Source organism: Strigops habroptila, chromosome 1, assembly GCF_004027225.2.
Source record: "Strigops habroptila isolate Jane chromosome 1, bStrHab1.2.pri, whole genome shotgun sequence".
NCBI classification, from domain to species: Eukaryota; Metazoa; Chordata; class Aves; order Psittaciformes; family Psittacidae; genus Strigops; species Strigops habroptila.
The window spans coordinates 42,826,678-42,848,976 of record NC_044277.2 but is presented as its reverse complement, the minus strand read 5'-3'; the positions used below and the strand labels follow the sequence as shown (position 1 = coordinate 42,848,976).

Here is a 22,299-nt window from a genome sequence, read left to right as displayed (position 1 = left end):
GTAAGCCTCAGTATCTGCCACCTCTGTCACACCTGAGCCCCATCACAGTGGGTGCAGCTTTGCTTCCAGTGTCTTCACACCTGGAGGGGTGTTCAGAGCTCGTGGTCAGACCTGTTGATCCCTGCCCCAAAACCAAGCGGTGGGAGCCGTCCCCTGGAAGGCTGAAGTTGGTTGTGTTTGTTGCTGGGCCTGAGATGTGTGGTTTCAGGAACACATTTTGTGGGGTTCCCCATGTGCCATGCAGGGTGTGAAGCCCTGGGGTGGTGTAACACCTGCAGCAAAACACCCAGAAGTGTGTGAGTAGGTGATACTTGTTACTTACCAAAGCACTGGGCTGAAGACAGGATGATATCCACGCTCTGCTGTTTCCAGGGTGGATTTGTCTGGCATCTCGGCACCTGAATCTGTTCCCATCTGCATAAGTAATTTCATGAGCAGAGAAGCAGAGACAAGCCCTTGATTCCCTCACCCTGCTGAGTACCGGATCCACCAGATTCTGGCTTATCTCTGGGATCCTGTAAGTTCGCACAGCATAAGGAACATTCTGAGCATCTGAATTTCAGAATGATTTCTTTAAAAACTGTTTGAGGTTCCTGCTCCAAACCAAGTGAAGAGGAGCATTTAGATCTGGAGAGAAAGGACAAGAACCCTTTCTCTAGAAAGAAACCTTTGCAGAGAAGAAACAAAACTTTACATTACTTGGACAGCTGGCAGTGAACGCCAGAGCAGCACCAGGACTCCGAGTCCTTCAGGTACAGGAGTTAAATCACACCCTATTTCTGATTAGTTTTACCTCATAAATAGGGGACAGGTCACTCAGGGAAGGCGAGTAATCAAGGTAATGCTTCAGCCTGGCTTTAGTCCCCACCATCCTCCTTCCTGCATGCTCACCTCTGGCCAGATGTGCAGGACTTTTTGGGACAGTGGGGCTGGGAGCCTGTCAAGGCTGGGCTGGTTCTGCAGGGCCTACAGAGCCCTTCACTGCTCTTGGGGTGCTACAGGGCTGAGGGGAGCTGCCTCCTGGGGGATTCATGGCCTGGGGCAAGGCAGCTGCTGGAGGGACACCTTACCCAGGGGAAGCACATTCCAGCACTGGGTTTCACAGGAAAAGGCTGGCTGAATGCTGACAATGGGAAAGAAGGTGGAGAGGTGGTTTGCCCGGTTTTCTCCTCCCTCCACAAAGAAGCAGGAGTGCGATGATGGTTTAATTCAACAGCCAGGACCGGCACTTGGGGGCTGACGAGGGAATGGGACATGCAGATGAGGAGGTGCAAGTTGTCTGGGGAGAGCCAAAACACCTGCCAACACGCTCCTAGGGAGGGACTGTACCTCCTTGAGGCTGGCGTTGGCTCTCATTAGCCAGCACAGTGACCGCTGGACAGACCCTCTGTAACTCTCATCCCACCCCTGTCGAGGCTCCTGCCTCTCCCTCGTAACAGTACAGTCGTAACAGTATTTTACTCGTCATGACACTTGGGTCAGCTCATTGCACTGATCCAGCCTGCGGCCACCCTGCTCTGAGTGAATGAAAAACTTGCCAGTAAATGAAAGGATTCTTCTTTTTAGCTCTTTTACTACCTGTGCTCTGCCTGCCTGCAAGTGTGCAAGCCCAGCCTGGGCTGGGTTCGTTCAGTGGCACCTGTAGCTGATGAACTGAATCTTCCATGTACCAGGGCTCCAAAAGGCCAAGAGCTGCCACAGTGAAATGCCTCAGACCCTGCACTGCTTGTCTTGTCATGCTCTGTGGTGGATGCGCTGAATCTTTTCCTTATGCAAGTTTTGCATGAATTTCCATTAGAGATGAACTTCATGAGCTCAAATTCACAGCTACATCCTCTGTCTAACTAAATGAAATCTTGCACAGCATCATTTATTGTGAGTCTAATGGACAGGTAGAGCAAGTGTTCCCCTCTCCTGTCCCATCAGAAAGGAAAACAAACCCCCTGTAAATAATGCGGAAACTGTAACCAAATCTGCTCCAGTCCCTCTAGGCCACTCCTTCCCAAAACTATTTGCAACAAGCCAACCCCTAAACCCCTTATTCTGGACACTCTTGGTTTAATGTAAGGTAGCTTTCTACAAGACCAGAGGCACAGTTCTGTGCTGTGGGTGGCTGCCAGGGTATGGCCTTGCTGCACAGATGCCATTTCTTACAAGCAGCAGAGCTTAAAAAAGTTTTTAAACCCCAGATCATTTCCAGCTGGGGCACACGGTGTTAATGAAGTGACTTGGCAGACCCTCATCCTCAGTATTTGGGAGGGGAAAAGATAAAGTGTTTTAAGGCAACTGTAATAAGTGCTTATTTTAAGTCCTCGATTTCGAAAACCATGAAGTTTGAAGAGGAGTGTCTCTAAATGTAGGCACTGACTTATCTGACTTGACGAAGTGGCTGGCCAAACCCTTCAGCATGAGGCCAGGAGAGCTGTAGTGAACTCCTTATTCCACAGCTGAAGACGAGCCTCAGTAATTGTTCTTGTGGAGAGCTCAGAGACTCCTTCCTGAGCCCAAACATGCTGTGCCACATCTCAGCCACAGACACCACAAGATAACATCTAAACCGGGGGGCAGTGGTGGAGACTAAGGGAAAACGCTGAGTACGACAAGCCCCATGCAGGAACCTCTTTATCAGCTGGGAAAGGAGACTGCAGGCAGCAGAGCCTCCCTCTGTGCTCAGCAGGGTTGTAATTTTTGGATAGGGGGAAACTGTAACACTGACAGGGGTGGTAAGCACCAGCTTAAACATTAATCTATTGTATACACTAAGAAGAACCTCCCAAGAACCCATGCTAACACTTTACATAGCTTTTTAGCTGCAACCAATGAATTTCAGATAAAGCACACACCGGGTTATTTAATCTGAGAAGAAAATGCTCTGCCGTACTTGTGAACAGTTACTCAGTTTTGTTTTGCACCAGGAGACCTGAAACAGTCTCTAGCCCTGATCATTGTATTCTTTTCTGGAAGCCAAACAAGCCCGCCCCATCAAGCACTGTGCCCAGCGACTTGAGGTTTGTGTTGCATCAGAACTTTCCTTGCTGCTTCATGGGCTGGCTTCAGCCCTTTCATTTCAACTGCTGTGCTTTATTGAGAGCAGCACTCTTCAGTCAGGATTGGGGACAGCAGCTGTGATTCACATATGCTGGAGGTTAGTTCCAGGCTCATTCAGCTGCACACGGAAAACTCCGTTAGGGCAATTCCACTTGCTTCGCATAGGATGCGTTTCTGCTCATGAAAACCCAGCAGCTTTGTTTTGCTCCTCAGCTGGCACTTGAGCTCAACAAATACACCCCTAGTAGCACTGATGTAGCTGAGGCTTCCAATTATAGCACTTACTTTGGTGTCAGAATGGAGTTTTTAACTATTTTAAGTGCCACAGGCATGTTCTAAGCTCTTTTGCACCATCAGGGTTACTTTCACCTGCCTCAAAGTCTTTCTTTCACCCCTGGACTGAGGGCCTTTCGCTATGGAGAAGAGGGCATAGGCCAGGGTTCACCTCGGTTCCTTTCCCAAAGGCCAAGGAGGGAGTCTTGCTGCACACAAACATCTATTGTTGCTGAAGTCCTTCAGAAGAGCCTCGTTAAACTATAAACCTAAACTTTGTCCTCCCCAGCACAGGTCAAAGTACCCAGTGAGTATCTGAGATATGTGCCAAAAGTGCAATTAACACCTCGTACGAGTGGCCACTAGATTTCCAGATGTCCCCTTTGCCTTTTCATGTGGCTTTTTACTGTGCTTTAAACTTGTATTTGTAGAGCGACAAGGTGAAAGCCAGGGTGCCTCACCTAACGAAGCCTTAGTCATACTGCTGCTGTCTTGTCGGATACCAAATATTGAAAAAATGAAATGCACCAAGACACCTTACACAAGTGTATATAGACTATATCACACACACTTATGAAAAAAATAACCACAGTCCATCAGCTATCATCTCTATAAATGGGTAAATGTGGGTGTGTTCTGTGATTAAAATGCTCTAAGTTAACTTTTGAAATGAGGTATCCATCTGAAAGTTTATTTTTAAATAGACATTTCCTCTACAAAAATACAGCTGAGCAATATGTCAAATTAATAAAATCTGACAAAAAGATTCTGAATGTCTTGATTTGTAACACTATTGACATAATACATGTGCTCAGTTGTTTAAGAGGAAGGTAACAAATAGTAATTGTTTCTGGAAGTATTTGAAACAGAAGAGCTCCCTCACTATCCATTAGGCCTCGGTGAGCAACCTTCCCCATCCTGAGTTTTCCATGGAGTTGTATCCAGGAGGCAGACTCCCAGCTCTCCAGCTGAGATTCATTCAAGCCTGGTGTCAGCAGCAGTCATGCACCTCAGTGAGACTGGGCCTGCCCCATCACCACAGAGGCAGTAGGGAAAGATTGTAGGCAGTGAAAGGGCAAGGACTCATTTTTATTACACCTTTTATGATAATTATTAAAAGCCCCAATGGAAACCCATCTCCTACAATGAACTCCGGGTAATAAACAACTGTAATATTTTAGAGAACTCTTTTCCCCCTTGCCATCTGTGCTGCACTGCACTCACCACCAAGGTTACCTGATGTCATGGCTTAATCCCTGCCCAGCATCAGAGAATCAGAAGGACAAAAGTGAGAAAACCTGGGGTTTGAGATAAAGACAAAAGCAAAGCAAAACAAGGAATTCATTCACCACTTCCCATCGGCAGGCAGTTGTTCAGCCATCTCCAGGAAAGCAGGGCTCCATCACACGTAACGGTGACTTGGGAAGACAAACACTATCATTCCAAATGTCTCCCTTTACTCTTTCTTCCCTCAGCTTTATAGGCTAAGCATCATTCAGTATGGAATATCCCTGTGGTCAGTTGGGGTCAGCTGTCCTGGCTGTGTCCCCTCACAAGTTCTTGTACACCCCCAGCCTGCTCACTGGTGTGGTGGTGCGAAGGGCAGAAAAGGCCTTGACTCTGCGTAAGCACTGCTCAGCAACAACAAAGTTCTTGAATTATCAACACTGTTTCCAGCACAAATTCAAAACACAGCCCAGAGCAGCTACTGTGAAAAAAACTAACACTATCCCAGCCAAAACCAGCACAACTGAAAAGTGGCTGCCCGAGAGAAAGAGCTGCATCTGGCACAACTGCCACACTTCGGTATAAAGAAACACCACAGTGCAGTAGCCATTCCTGTGCTACAGTTACGGCAAGAAGCTTACAGTGCTCTGCTGTGCCAGCAGTGGCTAAACAAGTAATTTGGAATTAACACAACACAAGGAGTGTAGACTTCTGAAGGACAGAGATAACAGTATAACCTCCAATTGTTAAAAAAATCTGCTGGAATGGTCTCATCATTACTATCTCATTATCCAGTAACGAAACAGCCATTCAGATACTTTAGGTGTTATCTAGAGCCAAACGCCATTTTCTGTTTAATTTTACTGTGTGCTTCACTGTTACTATTGATATGAAAATCTCCTAGTTTTAATTACAAATAACTTCTGTCTGCAGAGTGGTTTCAGTTGATTGTCACCAAGGTCTCTGTAAAAGACAAAAGCACAGACTACAAGGCTGCCTACAAGTTCACAAAGTATGAATATGTGCTTTCATCTGAGCGATTTCAGTGCCTTTCACATAAGTCTTTAAAGCTTTACAGCCCCTCCAGTTCTCTCTACATTGATTTCAACGCATAGACAATAAAGCTGCTTTGTTACAGAACCACAGGTAAGAAAAATGATTACAAAAAAAGTCACTGTTTGAATACAGCTTTAATACAAAAAATATTATTTCCTATATTAGCCAAGTTAACCGCTTTTATCATCTCATTGTTTAAGAGTTTGGGGTTTTTTTCCTTTTTGGCCTTAAAATTCTGATCTGCTTGCAGCTGTGCATTAGGGTATGGATCCCCTGGCAGCCCCTCACATCCAGGCTTCCCATCCTTCCCAGACTCTTCCAAGAATGTTGGGATCCGTTGCTTGATCAATCAGGCATCTCACTTGTGCCTCTTCTGAAAGGCCATCCTCTGGCTCTTTGGCTCTGATGTTATTATCAGCATTACCACGAGCCACAGCTGCAAGTTCATTATAAGAAGGCGACTTCTCGTGGCCCAGACGCAGTTCATCACTAAAATTGAGAACACAAAAAAAAGCTCTTACTAAAAGAAACAAGCAAAAAAATCCATGATGGATTTTTAAACACCAAACAGTACTTGAACGCAATTCATGCAGCTTTATTTTTCAAGATGTGGGGCCTGTTCGATAGCTGTAGAAGGCCTGGCCAGTCAAGACTGGTGATTTCAGATGTCCTTTATGGAGAATATTTACCATGAATATTTCAATCTCATCAAAGGTGTCTAAATGAAAGAAGGATACAGCAGTTCACATCTGAGCTGTTATCTCCCTACATGCCCTGCTGATTTGTGTGTGCAAGAAATATTTTGCTGCCTTTTCCAGTACAGCCTTGACCACAAAAGGGACTCCTCCCAAGTCCTGCACTTTTCAGTGTTTGTATGGTTTTAAAACAGGCTTTTCTTTGCTTTTTTTTCTCCTCTTGATTAATTCAAAATGTCTTTTTAAGAGAGGATGGAAGGGATTAATTGTACTTTAACTGAATTTTAAAGACATTCTGTCTTTAACCAGACTTGACTAGACTGACATAAATAACCTGAGAATGCCATCAGATTTGAATTTGGTGGTTTTGGGAAATAGCATACCTCTATGCCTCCCATACAGCTGTCCAGCAGAAGCATATTGATTTAAATACTACCCCTAGCCTAAAAGCTGTGGAGATGAACATAAAGAACAGCAGTCTGAGGAGTGAGAACTTAAGCAGGCTTACCGGGTGGGGATGTGTGTGCTGCCAGAAACAGTAAAACTGCTCAGGAGGCCCGAGCTGCGGCAAGAACACTAAAGGGGAGTTATCTGGTGTTTGGCTGGCAGAGAGCTTGTATGTGGACCAAATTGATTTTGACAGGGGGTCTGCCTCTTCTCTTTCCCTAGCTGCCATTCTATCTGAAGGGAGCAAAATGCTTACACAGGAGACTGCCAAAGCTCTTAGTGGAGCAGATTAAAGCAGGAGGAGAGCATCTTACCAAGTGACTGTTGCTGGATTGGCACCTCCAAGCTTTCGTTTGACATAGCTGACTTTTTGCAAAGGGTACCAGTTTACTTCAGATGTGTTTACTTCCTTAATCCATGTGCCTCCTTTTTTCAGCTGTCTTTGTTCAGAGTTCTAAACAGAAAACAAATATGCCCTATTTATCATAAATCATATACTTAAAAAGCCCTTTAAGCTGCCAGATCTTAGCAAGTCAAGCCAGTAACTCTCAAGTGCAGATGCAATGGAGGGCAAAGTAGTGATGATATCTGGCCAGCGAGTGACTCAAAATTTAATTTACAACTGGAGTTACCGAAGTGCAACTAGTTTCAGAGTTTTTCTCTGTAATTATTAGTTTGAACAATAGAGTGTTGTTATGTAAATATAAGAGTCTGAATACACAAAGCTGAAAATATGTATGCTGCTGCCATAAGTGACATAACGTGATCGAGACCCACATTTTTAGGATTATCATATAGATAAAGAACAATACAATGATAACACAAAAATATACTACTATTCTTTGTCCATCGACAATTTCAAATCCTTTGAGTTCAGTTTCTTTGAGAACTCAGTAAAACAAAGAAAGATAAGAGGAACACTGAGTGAGCATCAGGAAATATTTACCTTTCTGATCAGTTTTATCCTTATTACTGTTTAAGAATTTTCACATGAAGAAAAAGGAAAGAGGAAAAATCCCACCTTCCAGTCCAAAGAAGGCTCTTTTACAAATACATCCATTGTGCTGATGAGGAGATCTGGATCCTTACGATAAGCCCTTAGAGCATGCACCATCACACTGTAAATGAGACCCCACTCTTTCACTGGCATCATCAGATTAACAAACTGGCGGGTCAGACGAAAAGGCATCAACTCTGGCACGGGCAAAAACTAACCAAGGGGAAGGACAGTCAAAAGAAAACAAGAATTAAAAAGCCTTTGAGTAGAAAGATTAGAAATACATATTTTGTTCTTTTCAAGTTTTGAAACCCTCTCTGTCACTTAACTGAAAATAATGTGTGACATGGTAGAACAGGACCATCAAAGCTCTAGTCACGAATATTTAGTGATAATGGTTAAAAGCATGGCTGAACTATATACCACCATACCACATAGACTCTGTGAAACTCTACTGCTCCCTGCTTGTCTGAAAACAAGCATCTGGAAACAGAGATTTTCTTCTATTAACTAGAAATAACTTGTAAACATTATTTTGCATCAGAATAGTGGCCAATAAGGAGCATTAAATTTAGTACTGAGACCAGACGTGTCATTGCACATAAAAGCTGTAACAAATTAATTAGAAAAGTAAATACCTGTGTAGCTGAGCCAAATGCATATCCAAAGTCTATTCCCACCATGCCACCTGTCTCCTTGTTAATCATGAAGTTGGACAGATGTCTATCTCCAATACCAAGTATCCAGTGGCTGATGCACATCAGTGCATGAGAGCTGGCAAAATGGGACCGCAGGGACAGGAAGGCTTCAGGAGATGTACTCATTTTCACAAAGGCTCGCCTTAACAAAACAGAAGTCACTTGTTGCATACAGATAAACCACCAACATTTGTTTCACAACCTGCAGTCATTAACAGTGCACTTACCGCAGCAGGTCTTCTGGAACACTGCTTTCCCTGCTTCTGAAAGACTTAACTGTTTCTGTACGGTTAGCGTTCCTGCAAATTAAAGAAGGAATAACGTTAGCTATTGCAATAACAGCCCACTGGGTGTTAGAAGTTCAGATGTGTACACAGAATCATAGAACGGTTTGGGTGGAAGGGACACTCAAGATCATCTAGTTCCAACCTCCCTGGGACACCTTCCACTAGACCAGGCTGCTCAAAGCCCTGTCCAACCTGGCCTTGAACACTGCCAGGGATGAGGCAGCCCCAGCTTCTCTGGGCAGTATCATTGAACTGTCAAATATCAGTATGGACCAAGAAGACAAGATCCCAGACATCATTTTCTTTATGAAATACTGACTACTGGAGTATCTCAGTGCCGCTGGATTTAAGGAAAACTAGGCCAGAATATGAACATCTTTAAATAGTCTTTCTACCTCTGCATCTCTTGTAATCTTTTATGGCTTTGGATAAGTTAGACATAAAGAAGCAATAAAATAAATTCCACAAAACCCACCCTTTCACAACCTAATATCCAAGATGAACCTTAAAGGTCCTCTATTCTGTGAATGTAGAGAATTGCACTTTAAACCAGGAGCCAAAATGTGTATTAGGGTACAGCTCTGTGACGGAGACCAACATGAGGTGAGTGGGGGTGATTGGGAATTTACTTCCAAAGCACATTCCAGATCTGAATACAAGTATTAATGCAGATGCACTCATTTAAAGGAGTCAAAGTTTTCCTTTAAAAAGCAAGATGCTTGCTTAAGCAGGTTATGAGCTCATCAGAAATGCTCCACTGCAAACTTCACCCTTCCCCCTCTTCAGTGCTAGATCTAGGCAGGTGTGGAAATTCCTCTGAGAGGATGCTCAAGTTGGGACCTGAACCATCAAATATTCTTAAATTCTCAGTGAATCACAGTGATTTTCTCTGTCCAGTTTCAGCAGGTGCTCTGGCTCTGAGGCAGCTTACCTAACTGCATAATCGGGAAGGCGCAAGACACCTACAAAATATAGAAGCAGATGCTCTTCTTCAACTAGACACTTTCTTAAAGAAGCGAGCAAGCTTCTGGAAGCATTCCCATGCTCTGGTGGGATTTTGGCAGTACTAAACTCCTCCTGCAGAGCATCTCCAGTAAGACCAAGGAGTAAAATGAGCAAAAATCAGATCTAGCTAGCAAATTATAATGCAGATCATATTTTTCCTGGAAGTACTACAAGTATATGCGTGTGCACGCTCTAGTTTCTGCATTTTACATGCAGTTCTCAACACTTACCTGTACATAACCTGGTATCGAGAGATGCCTTGCGCTTTCCCACTCATCTTGGACAGCCACTCAGAATAGGTAGCATGAGGTCCCTTTTTGCTAAGGACAAGAAAGAAAAGCTGATGATTTCCCTATATTATCTTACCACTCTGTACTTGAACACCTGCAGGCTGTGTGCTGCCAAGACCTATGAGATTTTAATGCACAGGAAGAGTCAGGTAGCTGCAGCCTACATTAATCTTAGCCTTGCTCTGGAAATGAAGTTTATGCAGTCAGTGCATATGCTGATCCATCCATCTCATTCCCCCTAGCTTTGAATGCACTTCAGTCATATTTGACAGAAGATGAGAACCCTCAAAGGTGTTAACTTGTCAATAGGCACTGTGAAAATTAGATACTGTGTTGAGAAGAAAGACCCAAAATAATTTCTCCAGGGAGGGAAAGATATTTTTAACAGTCTTGCATCCATTTGAGAGGCATTATGCAGCCTACCACTGCTACCTACCACTGCCACACATACCTACCAGTAGTAGGTATGTAACAAATGCTGCTGTTTGTCCATGGGAATGCGGGAAGGCAGTCCATTATCTCCTCAGTGTGTACAAGAAGGGAGGAGTGGGGGCTTATTGAACACTTTGATCTTTTTCTCCCATCTTAACCAAATGTACTAGACATTGAACTTCCTTTCCAGTGAGAGAGCAACTTAGCAGAGCACCCGCCTTCTCTCTTCCAAAACATGTTCTGAGATATACAGATCCTTTCCATGTAAGAAGTATTTATCATTTATAGACTGCACAGACCATCACTTTGGGATAAAGAAAAGGATGTCAAAACTTCAGGAAGGTATTCCCCCCACCCCAACAGAAATATTGCCAGTGAGGATTTAATCAGAATTTTCCTTTCTGAGTGCTGTCATTCAACCATAGCTCAAGATAAAGTGTCTTAATTGACTTGACTGAAGAACATATGGGTAAGTATTTAAAGCCTATATACAGCAATAAAACAAAGCTATTTTGTGGGGGGATAAATAATCAACTGTTGTTGGAAAGACACTCATCTTCTACATTTAGTAGATTAGAAATTTTCTCCCTTCATGAGGTGGTTCCATGCGAGGAGTCCTCCACCTTCCCAGTCAATGAACTGAGACTAAGGTAATACCGCTGTGCTGCACAAAAGTGAAGCAGACAGCAGTAATGCAGGAGCTGTAGCAGTTCCTGAACTGCTCACAAACTCAGTAATTGTGGAAATAAAGACTCTCTGGAGCCTAACCTCCACGCTGGAGATTACTCCAACTGGCCCCATAAACAAGAGGACTTGTAAAAATAAATAGTGACAGCAACACTCCAACAAATCCAAACAGAGATTATGTACTAAGAACAACACTGGTAAATAAAACTACATGTCTAAATTCCAGCATAGAAAGAGACTGAAATGCTAGAATTAAATCCATTTTACAACTATTAGTCCTCCAATTACAATCAAGAGAAAGAAAGCTAATTTATTCAAACCCAGCATTTGTATAAAATGAGAGTGTTCTTTTACAGTTGTGTTTTGTGCATCTGCCGCCAATTTCCCCTGTCATTGACTCACTGCTGAACCCAGCATCTAAATAGCTCTGCCTCTGCTCTTCTCCCCCCCTCACTGACCTACGTCCATTTCCTGCCTGATCAAATCAAGAGATCAAAATCCTTTGCTTGTAAAATCAATGTGCTGATAAGGAAATGGTGATGATAGTGACGTCACACATGATTATAATTGTAAGCCTCTTGTTTAAACAACCTGGGTGGAGGATATTCCAGGTACAATGGTACTCATTAAACAAACAGTTGCTAATTACTAATTTGGGTCAGGAAGTACAAACTGCCTCCTCGCTTATAGGTGCTGTTATTTCATTCTTATTAAGAAATAAAATGCTGCCACAAGATTGTCAGTATCAAAAGCCCATTAGTAGCGGACTCTAATAGAGAAGACAGCTAAACCAAGCATCACCTGTTATAGTTGATGTTTTCCTCTTCAGACATGCTATTCTTAAGAAATTCTTTTAAAGTACAAGTATTTTCCAGCCACTTGATGAGCCCCAGTCTGGAAAAAAATAAGTCAGAGATGTGAACAAGTAGCTCAGAGTTGAACTTCAGAGCTCAGAGTTGAACTTCAGAGCTACACCACAAATAGGAAGTAACACATTCTAGTGCCTCCTAAAAGAAGGTTGAAAGCTACCAATTCAAATGTACTCTGAAAGTTTCCAGACAAAGCAATTTCATGTTGTTTAGAAGTAAAATAAATAAATCATAATAATAAAAAAGTCAAGACACAAAACACCAGAATATGGCAGACAGAAGTCTCACTTTCCAACATCCCAGAAGTAATAGATGTTAACACAAGGACTTCTGTCCCTTCAAAAATAAATGCCTACCTTGTTGTCATGGGGATGACCTGGTAAGTTTTTAACTGCATATTCCTTTGCCTACATGTAGCATCTTGGGAAAGGATAATGTTCATTACATCAAACAGCTGCTCAATACGTTGGTCTTGTCTCAGGTCTTCACCACCTTTGACAAGAAAAGGATACTCCTGCTCATCGCTACCTCGGATTGTTATACGTTTTGGCTTCCTCAAGGATTCCATTACACTTATCTTGGAAAAAGAAAGGAAAAAGCAAAATATTTGTGACAGAAGACTTGGCCTTGCAGAATAATCACTGAAATTAAGCATATCTCTCATTCCTACATGGCATAATCAAGTTGCTCAATTATTACTAGAAAAACAAATACCCACTTGCAGACTTTCCTTTATGTGCTGTAAGATGTATACACAAGCAGCAACCTTGCTATTGTCAAATTCTTCACATGGAATATGGACACAAATTTACACCGCAAAGGATTTTGACTCAAACTTAAAATCATACCCGTTCATCAAATCCAGAGATTTTTGCATGGTACTCTGGCAGTGGCTTCCCTTTTCCATCATACTGACCTGAAGTGGAAAAAAAGTAAAAGAAAAATGGTTACATAGACTTATTTTTTTTAAAGTGTGTTTAAGGACAGAACACACTTCCAAATATTTTGTCAAATTGGTAGGATACATAGCTATGACGAAAATATTTAAAAATGCATAAAAATTCATCATACACATCATATGATTTCATCTATGAATTACTAATATGTTAAACTGTTAACTGTTACACTGTTAGAATTGCAGCTTTTAATGGTTTCAAAGGACACATCCTTTCTGAACCAGATTTAAACATATATCAGATTTATAGATCAGATTTCCTGGAGTCAGGCCTTTAAAAAAATACTAAGTTCTTAGGTAAGAGATATAATTTTAGAAACAACTTTAAAAAATCAGGACTACAGCTTAAGAACAGATCTAAGAGATGATGAATGAACAGAGTTATTTCAGATGAAATATACCTCTGCGTAAGGCCAGAAAAAAGGGTGATAAGGCCTACATAAGGAGTAGAGTTCAAGAGTAGCAACTTCCTTGTAAAGGACAGTTCACCATTGACACTGAAGAGGAACTTACCAGGAACCTCTAGTTCGTTCCTCAAGAACTCAGCTTTGAATTCGCTCATCCATGGTGAAATTTCTTTCAGGTTTCCAGGCTCTTTATGGTTTTTGTTCATTTTTGAGCGGAGAGAAATTGTAATTGCATTAAAGTCACTAATTTTCATATCCAACAGTACTGAGCCACCTTTTCCAAAATGATGGTCAAAGTCCTTCGCAAAAGCCTGAGGTTCATTTATAGAAAGGAATTGCGTTAACACAGTGCTAGGACTCCCCAGGAACACCAAAATGATACCTTCCTATCTACGCATCTGAGCTCCTAAAATGTGTCAATTGTCCTTCCACTCCAGTTCTTTTTTTCTCCATTATTTCTAGTCTGTCAAAACCTTTTCACTGACTGTTTGGTAGACTCACCAGCTGCCACCAACAGGAATACCCACATTTTACCAACTCAGTGATACCAAAGATGTGTAGAATTAGATCAGAAACCTTTTTGTCATGTCAAAACCAGAAGTTTATCCCTTTTTACCTCCTTCAGCTGCATCTGGATTCTGGGTGAGCATATCAATAATGCGCCTCATTAAACTTAATATATATACCTCATCTGCTTACAAAAATTGCTAATCAGCTAGTGAAATAGTAACATAAAATACAAATATTTATTTTTTACCTATTAAATAGAAAATCCACCATAAATCTAAATATAGGATTATTATTAGAACATTTAATTGATGCTGCAGTCTTTAGATGTCATCACACTTTCAACCTGCTGCAACTAAACCCAAAAAGCACCTAAAATGTTTGATTTAAAAATGGTAAAAAAAAGTAAAAAATACACACGATAAGTTAATCTCCCGCACACCCCCCCCAAATATAAATACTCTGTGCTTTATGGAAGGTGTGTTTTTTCCTTAAGGTTATTTTTCTTTCTTTTTTGTTTGTTTGTTTTTGTTTCAACTAGCAGCAACCATACTACATAGCAAACAAATACAACCTAGCTAATATCATACATACTTTTTTTGCTAACCAAAAGATACATTGTATGTATAGGTAATGCATGTCATAGAGCTTCATGTATTAAGAGAATTTTTTGTGTCAGATTAGAAAGTATCAATTTAAATGTTTTATTTACCATCACATTTATTATTCATGTGCTTTGAGATAATTTTGTATAAACGTATAAAACCGTATTTCTAAAGTATTTCAAATATCCTGATTAATGAAAAGTGAAAAGACATTTCATATGGATCCATTTAAGAAACAAAGTAAATATTATCTGCAAGTAGTTAACTGAGCTGACTTCTTGTGTTCATAATTCAAGGTTCTAGAAGAAACCAGATGTCCCCTCTTGGACCTAACTGGTATTAACAGCTTGGAAAGACATGTAAACTCACTTGTTTTTTCAACACCTGATTATTTTTCTCCCATGCTATGAAGGACACAGCTATTTCACTGAAGTAAATGAAAATACAGAAAATATCTTTTTGAAGATGGCTGCTACAGTCAACATCTTTATCACTTTAAATCTCTTTCCAGATGATCATCTAATTGCTTTCCCTGTTTTGCTCTTTACTTTTAAATTCAAGGCTGCAAATATTTAATAACCTTAAACACTGTATTACAATTAATACAATCTATCAACAGTGTTTAATTTGTGCACTACTGCAATTTCATGTTAAAAATAAATGCAACTCCTATCATTTAAGTTACAATTGAAATTGTACATAAATAATACATATGAAGATTACAAGCCTGAAGCATTCCACGTATTAGAGCAATTTTATGTGTCAGTCAAGAGATATAACTTTTTTTTTCCCCAGCAAGGACACTACCCTGTTTCTTCATGAATACCACACTGTGAAGGCAAAGAATTCAGTCAGTGCACCATCTCCTGCAGCCACTAGTGTGTGAAAGGAATACTGCTCTTCCTCTTCCCTTCAACAGAGGGGAACAACCCCTTTCCCCTCTTCCAGCATCTTCCTTGATCTTCTCTCCCTGTTCAGTTAATTCAACAACAATTAAAAATCCAGCAGCATTACTTGCAGTATCCTCTACTACTGCACACGTTTAAGCTTTTTGAAGAGCCATGGATTTTTCAAGTGGGGCTGAGGCACACTCAAATCATCCCAACAACCAGCCCAGTTTGTCCTCATGCTTGCCAGGTCCCTTGCTGTGCTTGTACCCTGTATGGCTCAACCTACAGCTGCTCTCTTCCTTCTGCCCCCACCACAACAGCGGCAACATCCTGCCTATTCTTATTTCCACACTCCTAAGTGTAAAGTCACTACCATCAGAGACCCAGCTTATCTTGCAGGAACATATTCAAGGAGCCCTAAACTCCTAATTGCCCTTTCTGCTACTGTATCGCCTCACCTCCTCCTAACTCCACCTTACTCTCATCCTCCACCTTCCCTGCTCATGGAGAAGGAATCTCCCTAGTGACACTTGGAAAGTTTATCTAATGCTAATGTGACATAAGAATGGCCATATGGGAGAGACCTGGATCAACCCAGCCCTGGCCACAGGGCTATGCGCATACTGTACCAGCATACAGCCCTGCTTCTACAGGAGTATCACTCTCCTGGCCTCCAGCAATTTGCAGCTCAGAGATTTATGGACTCAGAAGTGTGTATTTCTATGAAAATGCTTTCAAAGCATTTCCCTGAGCCCCATGCTATTGTCTACCTGCTATTCAAATCCATGAAAGCATCCATAATACCCTGCAGCAGGAGTTCAGCACGTAAGTGTGTACTGAATGAGGAAACACTTCTCCCTGCTTATTTTGAATCTTCCGCTACCTTAGAATATTTACTTTATGCTTGGCACTCCTGATGTTAAGAGCTGTACCTGGCCCCATTGTGTTTTTTCCAAATGGAGGAATGCTAAAGTTGCTTCTTCTGCCCACGCTACCCAGTACCTCTAATTATTCTTGCCACTTTGAACCTTATCCAGTTTCATTGTATCTATATTGAGAACTGTGGACAAGGACTACAGTGTTCAAGAAGAAAGAAGGAGAGAACACTGCTATGTCAATGCACAAATCCATGTTTTGTTCTCTATTCTTAATGATGATTAACAGCCACTTTTCTTTCTTGACTGCTCTTGAGTATTCACAGCTGATGTTTACACAGAACTATCACAGATCAAGATTTTGTTCTTGAATTGCAATAGTCAGCCAGAACCCAAAGAATTTATGTATGAAACTAGAGTTGTTTGGGTTTTTTCCACATTTTTCCACACTGACTTTCACAATTTTAGATCTCAGTTTCGTAAAGTTCTTTCCATAATTCTTCATAGGTGTAACTCTTCTGAATAACTTACCCCAAATCACTTAGAATCAGCAGCAAATTTAAGTAGCATAATACAGCAAAACACCCTATGGTGCTCATACATCCTTGGCAGCAGGGAAAACAAAAACCCAAGGCCAGATTCCTGTGCATGTTTCTGGATGGCCAGAGAGGCCTAGGCCCTGAGAACCTGGCAGTGTGCAGGATGGGGGAGGCAGAAGCTGAGTAAGAGGGAACATTTAGTCCTGCAGAGCAGTCAGAGGTTGAGGCTGAACTATACTAAGTCCATAGTTTCTATGGGCATAGTATATGGACTTATGTGGACTTAGACTTTAGAAAAGAAACCCCAGCCCGCTATCTCCAACTTAATCTCTTGTCTTATCAAGTCCTGCAGCACTTGTAAAAGCTGTAATCTGGCCTCCTCTTTTGACTTTCAGGTACCTTCTAGAAAAGCACACAATGTCAACATGACTCAGTAATCACACATACCTGAATAAACCTTTTCCTCAGCAATCCAAGGCCAGGAGCATCTAAATTTCCCAAACTCTTGTACATTCCTTCGTACATTTCCTTAAGCTTATTTTTATTTCTCTGAGCTTTTACCAACTCGTTTTTGACATCCTCAACCCAATCCTGCAAACAGAAGGAAACAGATGAGTACTGAGAAAAAAAGTTTGCTGACCCTTGCTCTTTGGTAATCTGCTCAGATTGCATTTGTATTTCCTCATTTACAAATAGCTAATTAATGTGTCTTTTGATAATCAGAAGAGCAATCAAAAGGCTATGGAAATATTTCCCTTCACCCTGGAAGGAAAAAGCTGAAAAGGGCTAGCACAAAATAGCCAGCTGGCATAAGGGAAGGAGACCACACCAGTGATAGCTACTGACAGCACTCTGCCAGAGGTTAATAAAGGGGAAGGGAAAGAGGGGGGAAAAGCCAAATACATTTTACCTGAAAAATCATTATGGGATTAGAAAGCTGTTCCAGGGAGCAAACAAAATCTTGAACTACTCCTCCTCTGTCCAATTTATTCCTGATTCTTTAAAAGAAAAAAAGCACATCACAATGCAACAGAACTACCATTACCACCTAGCCTGCAGATGAGCAATGATCCAGACTGTCTGCCATATTCAAGAATCTGGTAAAATACTCTAGGGACAGATAGGCAGGACTCCCTGAGAATTGTCTCTTGGACTGCATGATTGTTAATATATTGACTGTCCTCACCACACAGCTCCCAGTTTCTTAATTAAGTGCTCCACTATGAAAACTGGAGCTTGGTGGTGGAGTGGAAAGTGTACTTGCAACATAAATAGGCATTAACTAGACTATACATCCTGTCATGACAGTTATTCAAGGGTGATGATAGTTTGCGAAGCACAAGACTTTATCTTCTTATTTTAAGCAAAGAAATTCAGCAAATGTATCACAGATTAAAAAAAAAAAAAAAAAAAAAGGCAGAAAGACACTAAAATTGTATTAGTGGTTCTACAGCACTGCATGATAAAAGTTGACTTTTCCTGGGGATTAACTCAGGTTTTATTGCATGGCAAAATGGGCAAGGGAGGGCTTGTAGAGGAAGGTGCATGCTACACACTGAATAAGCAGAGAAGAACACGAAAGAGCTGCCATTCAAGATAACGTGCATCCACTTCATTGGCCCGCTCTGAAGTCTGGTAGGAGCATCTACTCTATTTAAACATTTCTGCTTTCTCTTGGTATTAGAAAGACTGCAAATGTCTAAGCAAGCTTAATCTTCACCTCTGATGGGTACTGACTCACACTGCTGTGAAGTCTGCTACAGAAAGAGCCTAATCACGACCAGATTTCCCTTCTACCTCAGCAGAGCAGGGGAAAAAAGAAGAAACTTTGACCACCACAGAATTATAAGGAGAAAGGGGTTGCTTCTCTGTGGTCTTTTTGTTTTATCTTGGAAAAACTTCCCACAGCCTGTGGACTGTATGTACTCAGCACTTGAGCATGTATTCAGGCCACCAGCCTGAGTATGTCTAATACTGAGAGTTATGTATTGTTTTTCCCTGTGCCTTTAAATGAAAACACAGTATGCATGGGACTACCCTCTAATGTTCCTCATGCCCACCCTAGAGAAAAGTTTGTTTAGGAAAAATAAATCAATCTCTTCACTCCTGAATAAAAAACATACAAAAGAGCTCCTCTGATTGCAAATTCACCTTTCTACAAATTCCTTGTTCTTACAACCAGCTGCAGTATCTTTGAAACAGTAACTTTCACTGCTGATCATGAAAGGGTAGATGATTGCCTGGGGATAGGTATCTGCAATCTCTTCAACAGTATGTTGCACGGCTACTGCTTCATCCTTGTCAAGTAGTGCCATCATCTGGCTAATCCAACCAATGAACTGCCAACAGGGAACCGAAGAAAGCTGCAAAACACAGACACTGCTTTCAACTGTGGTCCTCCTGGAAAATATACAAAACGTAGCAAGCAAACAAAACTGCTCTGTGGCCCAGCCCGACAGACAGAAACACATGAAAAGGAAACAGAAAATGTCACCTAGGTTGCACAAAACATCCTCCAGTGAAGCAGAGATTTCATTATTAGTATTATTACTACTACTACTACTACTACCATCATCACCCACTGCTGCTGCTGCTGAATAGGTTTTCCATTATAAAGATTTGCAGCTTGTCTTTCAAGATGGGGTTTTACACTCAAACCTGTGGCTTTTCTGTCTGGGTGCATATAGCAGTTTTTGATCACCACATACAAATAATTCAAAAATCTGAAGGGATAGTTCAAACACCATTGGGTTGAAGTCTTGATTTGAGTAAAAAAAGCCAGGAAGGGGAACATTGGGACTCCTACCGCAGTTTTGTCCTTCCTTTAACTTTAAAAAGGTTTGGGTTTGCTGACAGATACTTATTTCAGTAAAGCACTCCCCCCAGTATATTTCATGCTCACTTCCCTCCAAAAACTGTATCACTTTTGAACAGACTATTACAATATATTTTCTTGTGATAGCCAGAGGCCAGACTCACAACTCCCCTCCTTTTGTCTCATCCCTTCCTACCTTTCTAATAGAGTTTAAGATCAGATTGCCAGTATTTATCTCACAGAAAGACAGAGGAGAGGACAAAAAACTGCCTGCTGAACTCCTTTTCAGGGTGAGATCTGTCAACTGGATCAGGTCTCAGGTTCAGCTTGAACCATCGGACTTCCACTGTGGCCACACCATGCGCACCTCAGCCATTTTTGCTATTTCCTCAGTTTCTGGGGATAACTAAGCCACGTTTCTGCCTTGAGTTCTTCCTCTGACAGTGCCTGGCACTCTGTGAACACCAGCACAAGGACACGGGCTTGAAAAGGCAGGCAGGCAGGCTAAGGCAGGTACAGGCATGAGTCACAGACATCTCAGCTTATCTGTCCCATGACAGCAGGGAAGGTAAGCATGGCTCACAGTATCCTGCAGTGGAATGGCAAGGCAGGGACGGGTAGTGGAAGGGAGGAAGTGGGAAATACAAAGGAGAAAGAAGCTGTAGTAACTTCTGAAGTGAAGCAGGACAGGGAGAGGTGGGAGATGTGGAAAATAAGTCTGGAAACGCTGCTGGCTTCCTGCATACAGGAAACAGCCTATGGAAATAAGATTAAGTTCCTCACCCTAAGACTAACCACCTTTATCAGCCCACTTAGATTGTTCTAAAGGAAAAAAACCAACAAACCCACAACACAGTTTTTCTCCAGCAGTACTCAAACTAACATTTGGAATTGGAATAATGATAAAAAGTTAAACTTGTAAGAAAAAAGTTCCCGTCAATATGAATTGGACACAGCAAGTTAGAGAAAAGACAAGGAACAATGATGGGATAAAATTTATCTGATTTACCTGAAGCAAAACTTACCAGTCTAACCTCTCTAACCATCCAACCTCCACCCCCCACCTTTTAAATTTGATTTATAGCAATATTTGCTGCCAGGAAAATGGAAGCAACTAACCTCTCGTGTCACTAGACCCAATGTCTCTGCAGGATATCTTTCAATTATTTGCAGCAGTCTAGGAAATCTCAGCCTGGCTTCTCTGGAGTTCAGTTTTAAAGCTTTTATCATTTTGTCCACCACAATAGCTGGGAATAGCTGCAGATCTGCGGTGTTAATTTCTGCCAAGAGACATTAAACAAAAATTATCAGAAACACCATCACTTGTTCCATGTCTTTGATCATCTGGAACATTCATCTTTACAATTCAGATTTTTTTTTCGGTGTATTTTGTATTTTTACTTTGTTCTCCTTCCCATCTGTTTAAACTGCACACATCTGCAACACATGTACTTAGGAACTGTAAGGATTATCTTTATCAGGAAGCTGCATCACTGCTGGTATCTTGCCGGCTTTAAATACAGCACTGCTGTGGTCTGGGAAGGAATAAGGGAAGCATCTGCTGGGTATGATATATTTCTTACAAGTGAGAGGGGACTACGAGTGATTCACTAGTACCAAAGCTATCAGTAATAGTGGCGGGGGGGAAAGGGAATATAAATACTGTTGAACTAGAGGACAAACTGTTCCATTTAAATTCAGGATGTGTGGCTCAGTGAGATCTCCTGGCTATCACAAAAGGTCACGTATCACAGATAAATCCACCTCACATGCTTAGGAGAAATCCTGACTCACCAAGCAAATTTTCTTCTTCTCTACGCAGATGCTGGTCACAGAATTCAACCAAGGTCATATAAGCATCAACAACTCCCGTCACATCTGCATGTTCCATGGAGTGGGACTGCACCTCCTCTTCAGACTTCCTTGCAGCACTGCTGAAACACTGAAAAGCCTTTCTGTTCAGGCCTGCCAACACCTGAAATTCAACCGTAAGACGGAAAGAAAAAACACGTTAGCAAGCAGCATTCAACAATTCTTTCAGAAACCAGAGCTTGGTTGCAAGTCTTGAGTGGGTAAAACTTTAACTGTATGAAATGTTTTGAGCAGCTGGTACAAGGGAAAAAAAATTGGGACATTATTTCTAGCAGTGACTTCCAGACTTTTCAGATTTTTCAACAGGAAAGTATAAAAAACACTTTTAACTTACATTAGACTTTGGACATGTTATGTGAAATTTTTACAACTGCAAAAGAGTTACTAGAGGTTTTTGCAAACAGTTAACAGAAAACATAATAAAAAATGCTATTTTTTCCTACTAAGACATTATATCTACAACATCCGCATTAACAGTTATACTTAGAATTTATGTTAAAAAAATAAGAAAGCATGCATCAAGCTATTTAAAATCTGATGTCTTTTTCCCTATTGCAAACATAGTCATATTGATCATACATTTCTAAGGCAGCCGATGCAATGAAGGACTTGACAAGATCTTTACAACCGAATGTTTATCAATCAAGTACTTATGTTCTCATATTGCCAACAAGATTACCAACCTCAGACATTGTAGCTATTGTAGTTATTAAACAATATACAAAATTGCTGCAGAACAAATTGGAACAACTGCAAAATGCTGTAAATAGAATTAAACAGTTTGAATTTCAGGTAGGTAGAGGGAAACTATGAGGCTCAGAGT

General features: G+C 41.3%; 1 protein-coding gene across 7 annotated transcripts in view; it reads right to left on the bottom strand.

The window, feature by feature from the left end:
- Positions 1-5,719: 5,719 nt before the first annotated feature.
- PRKDC (protein kinase, DNA-activated, catalytic subunit) overlaps positions 5,720-22,299 on the bottom strand; it is an 81,812-nt gene continuing 65,232 nt past the window's right edge. For 4 of the 7 annotated variants that reach the window (XM_030469787.1, XM_030469804.1, XM_030469822.1 and 1 more), the window contains 15 exons: positions 21,399-21,579; positions 20,724-20,884; positions 18,941-19,152; positions 17,700-17,787; positions 17,237-17,380; positions 13,480-13,684; positions 12,860-12,927; positions 12,368-12,588; positions 11,944-12,036; positions 9,964-10,053; positions 8,669-8,740; positions 8,382-8,583; positions 7,768-7,956; positions 7,061-7,200; positions 5,720-6,093 (listed from right to left, as the gene is read on the bottom strand). In XM_030469787.1, the coding sequence (XP_030325647.1) occupies positions 5,889-6,093; positions 7,061-7,200; positions 7,768-7,956; positions 8,382-8,583; positions 8,669-8,740; positions 9,964-10,053; positions 11,944-12,036; positions 12,368-12,588; positions 12,860-12,927; positions 13,480-13,684; positions 17,237-17,380; positions 17,700-17,787; positions 18,941-19,152; positions 20,724-20,884; positions 21,399-21,579 (2,271 nt within the window). In that variant the 3' untranslated portion in view covers positions 5,720-5,888. Of the gene's footprint in view, positions 6,094-7,060; positions 7,201-7,767; positions 7,957-8,381; positions 8,584-8,668; positions 8,741-9,963; positions 10,054-11,943; positions 12,037-12,367; positions 12,589-12,729; positions 12,928-13,479; positions 13,685-17,236; positions 17,381-17,699; positions 17,788-18,940; positions 19,153-20,723; positions 20,885-21,398; positions 21,580-22,299 lie in introns of those variants that run through there. The other 3 variants (XR_003989090.1, XM_030469814.1, XR_004389905.1) reach the window with 3 other exon arrangements.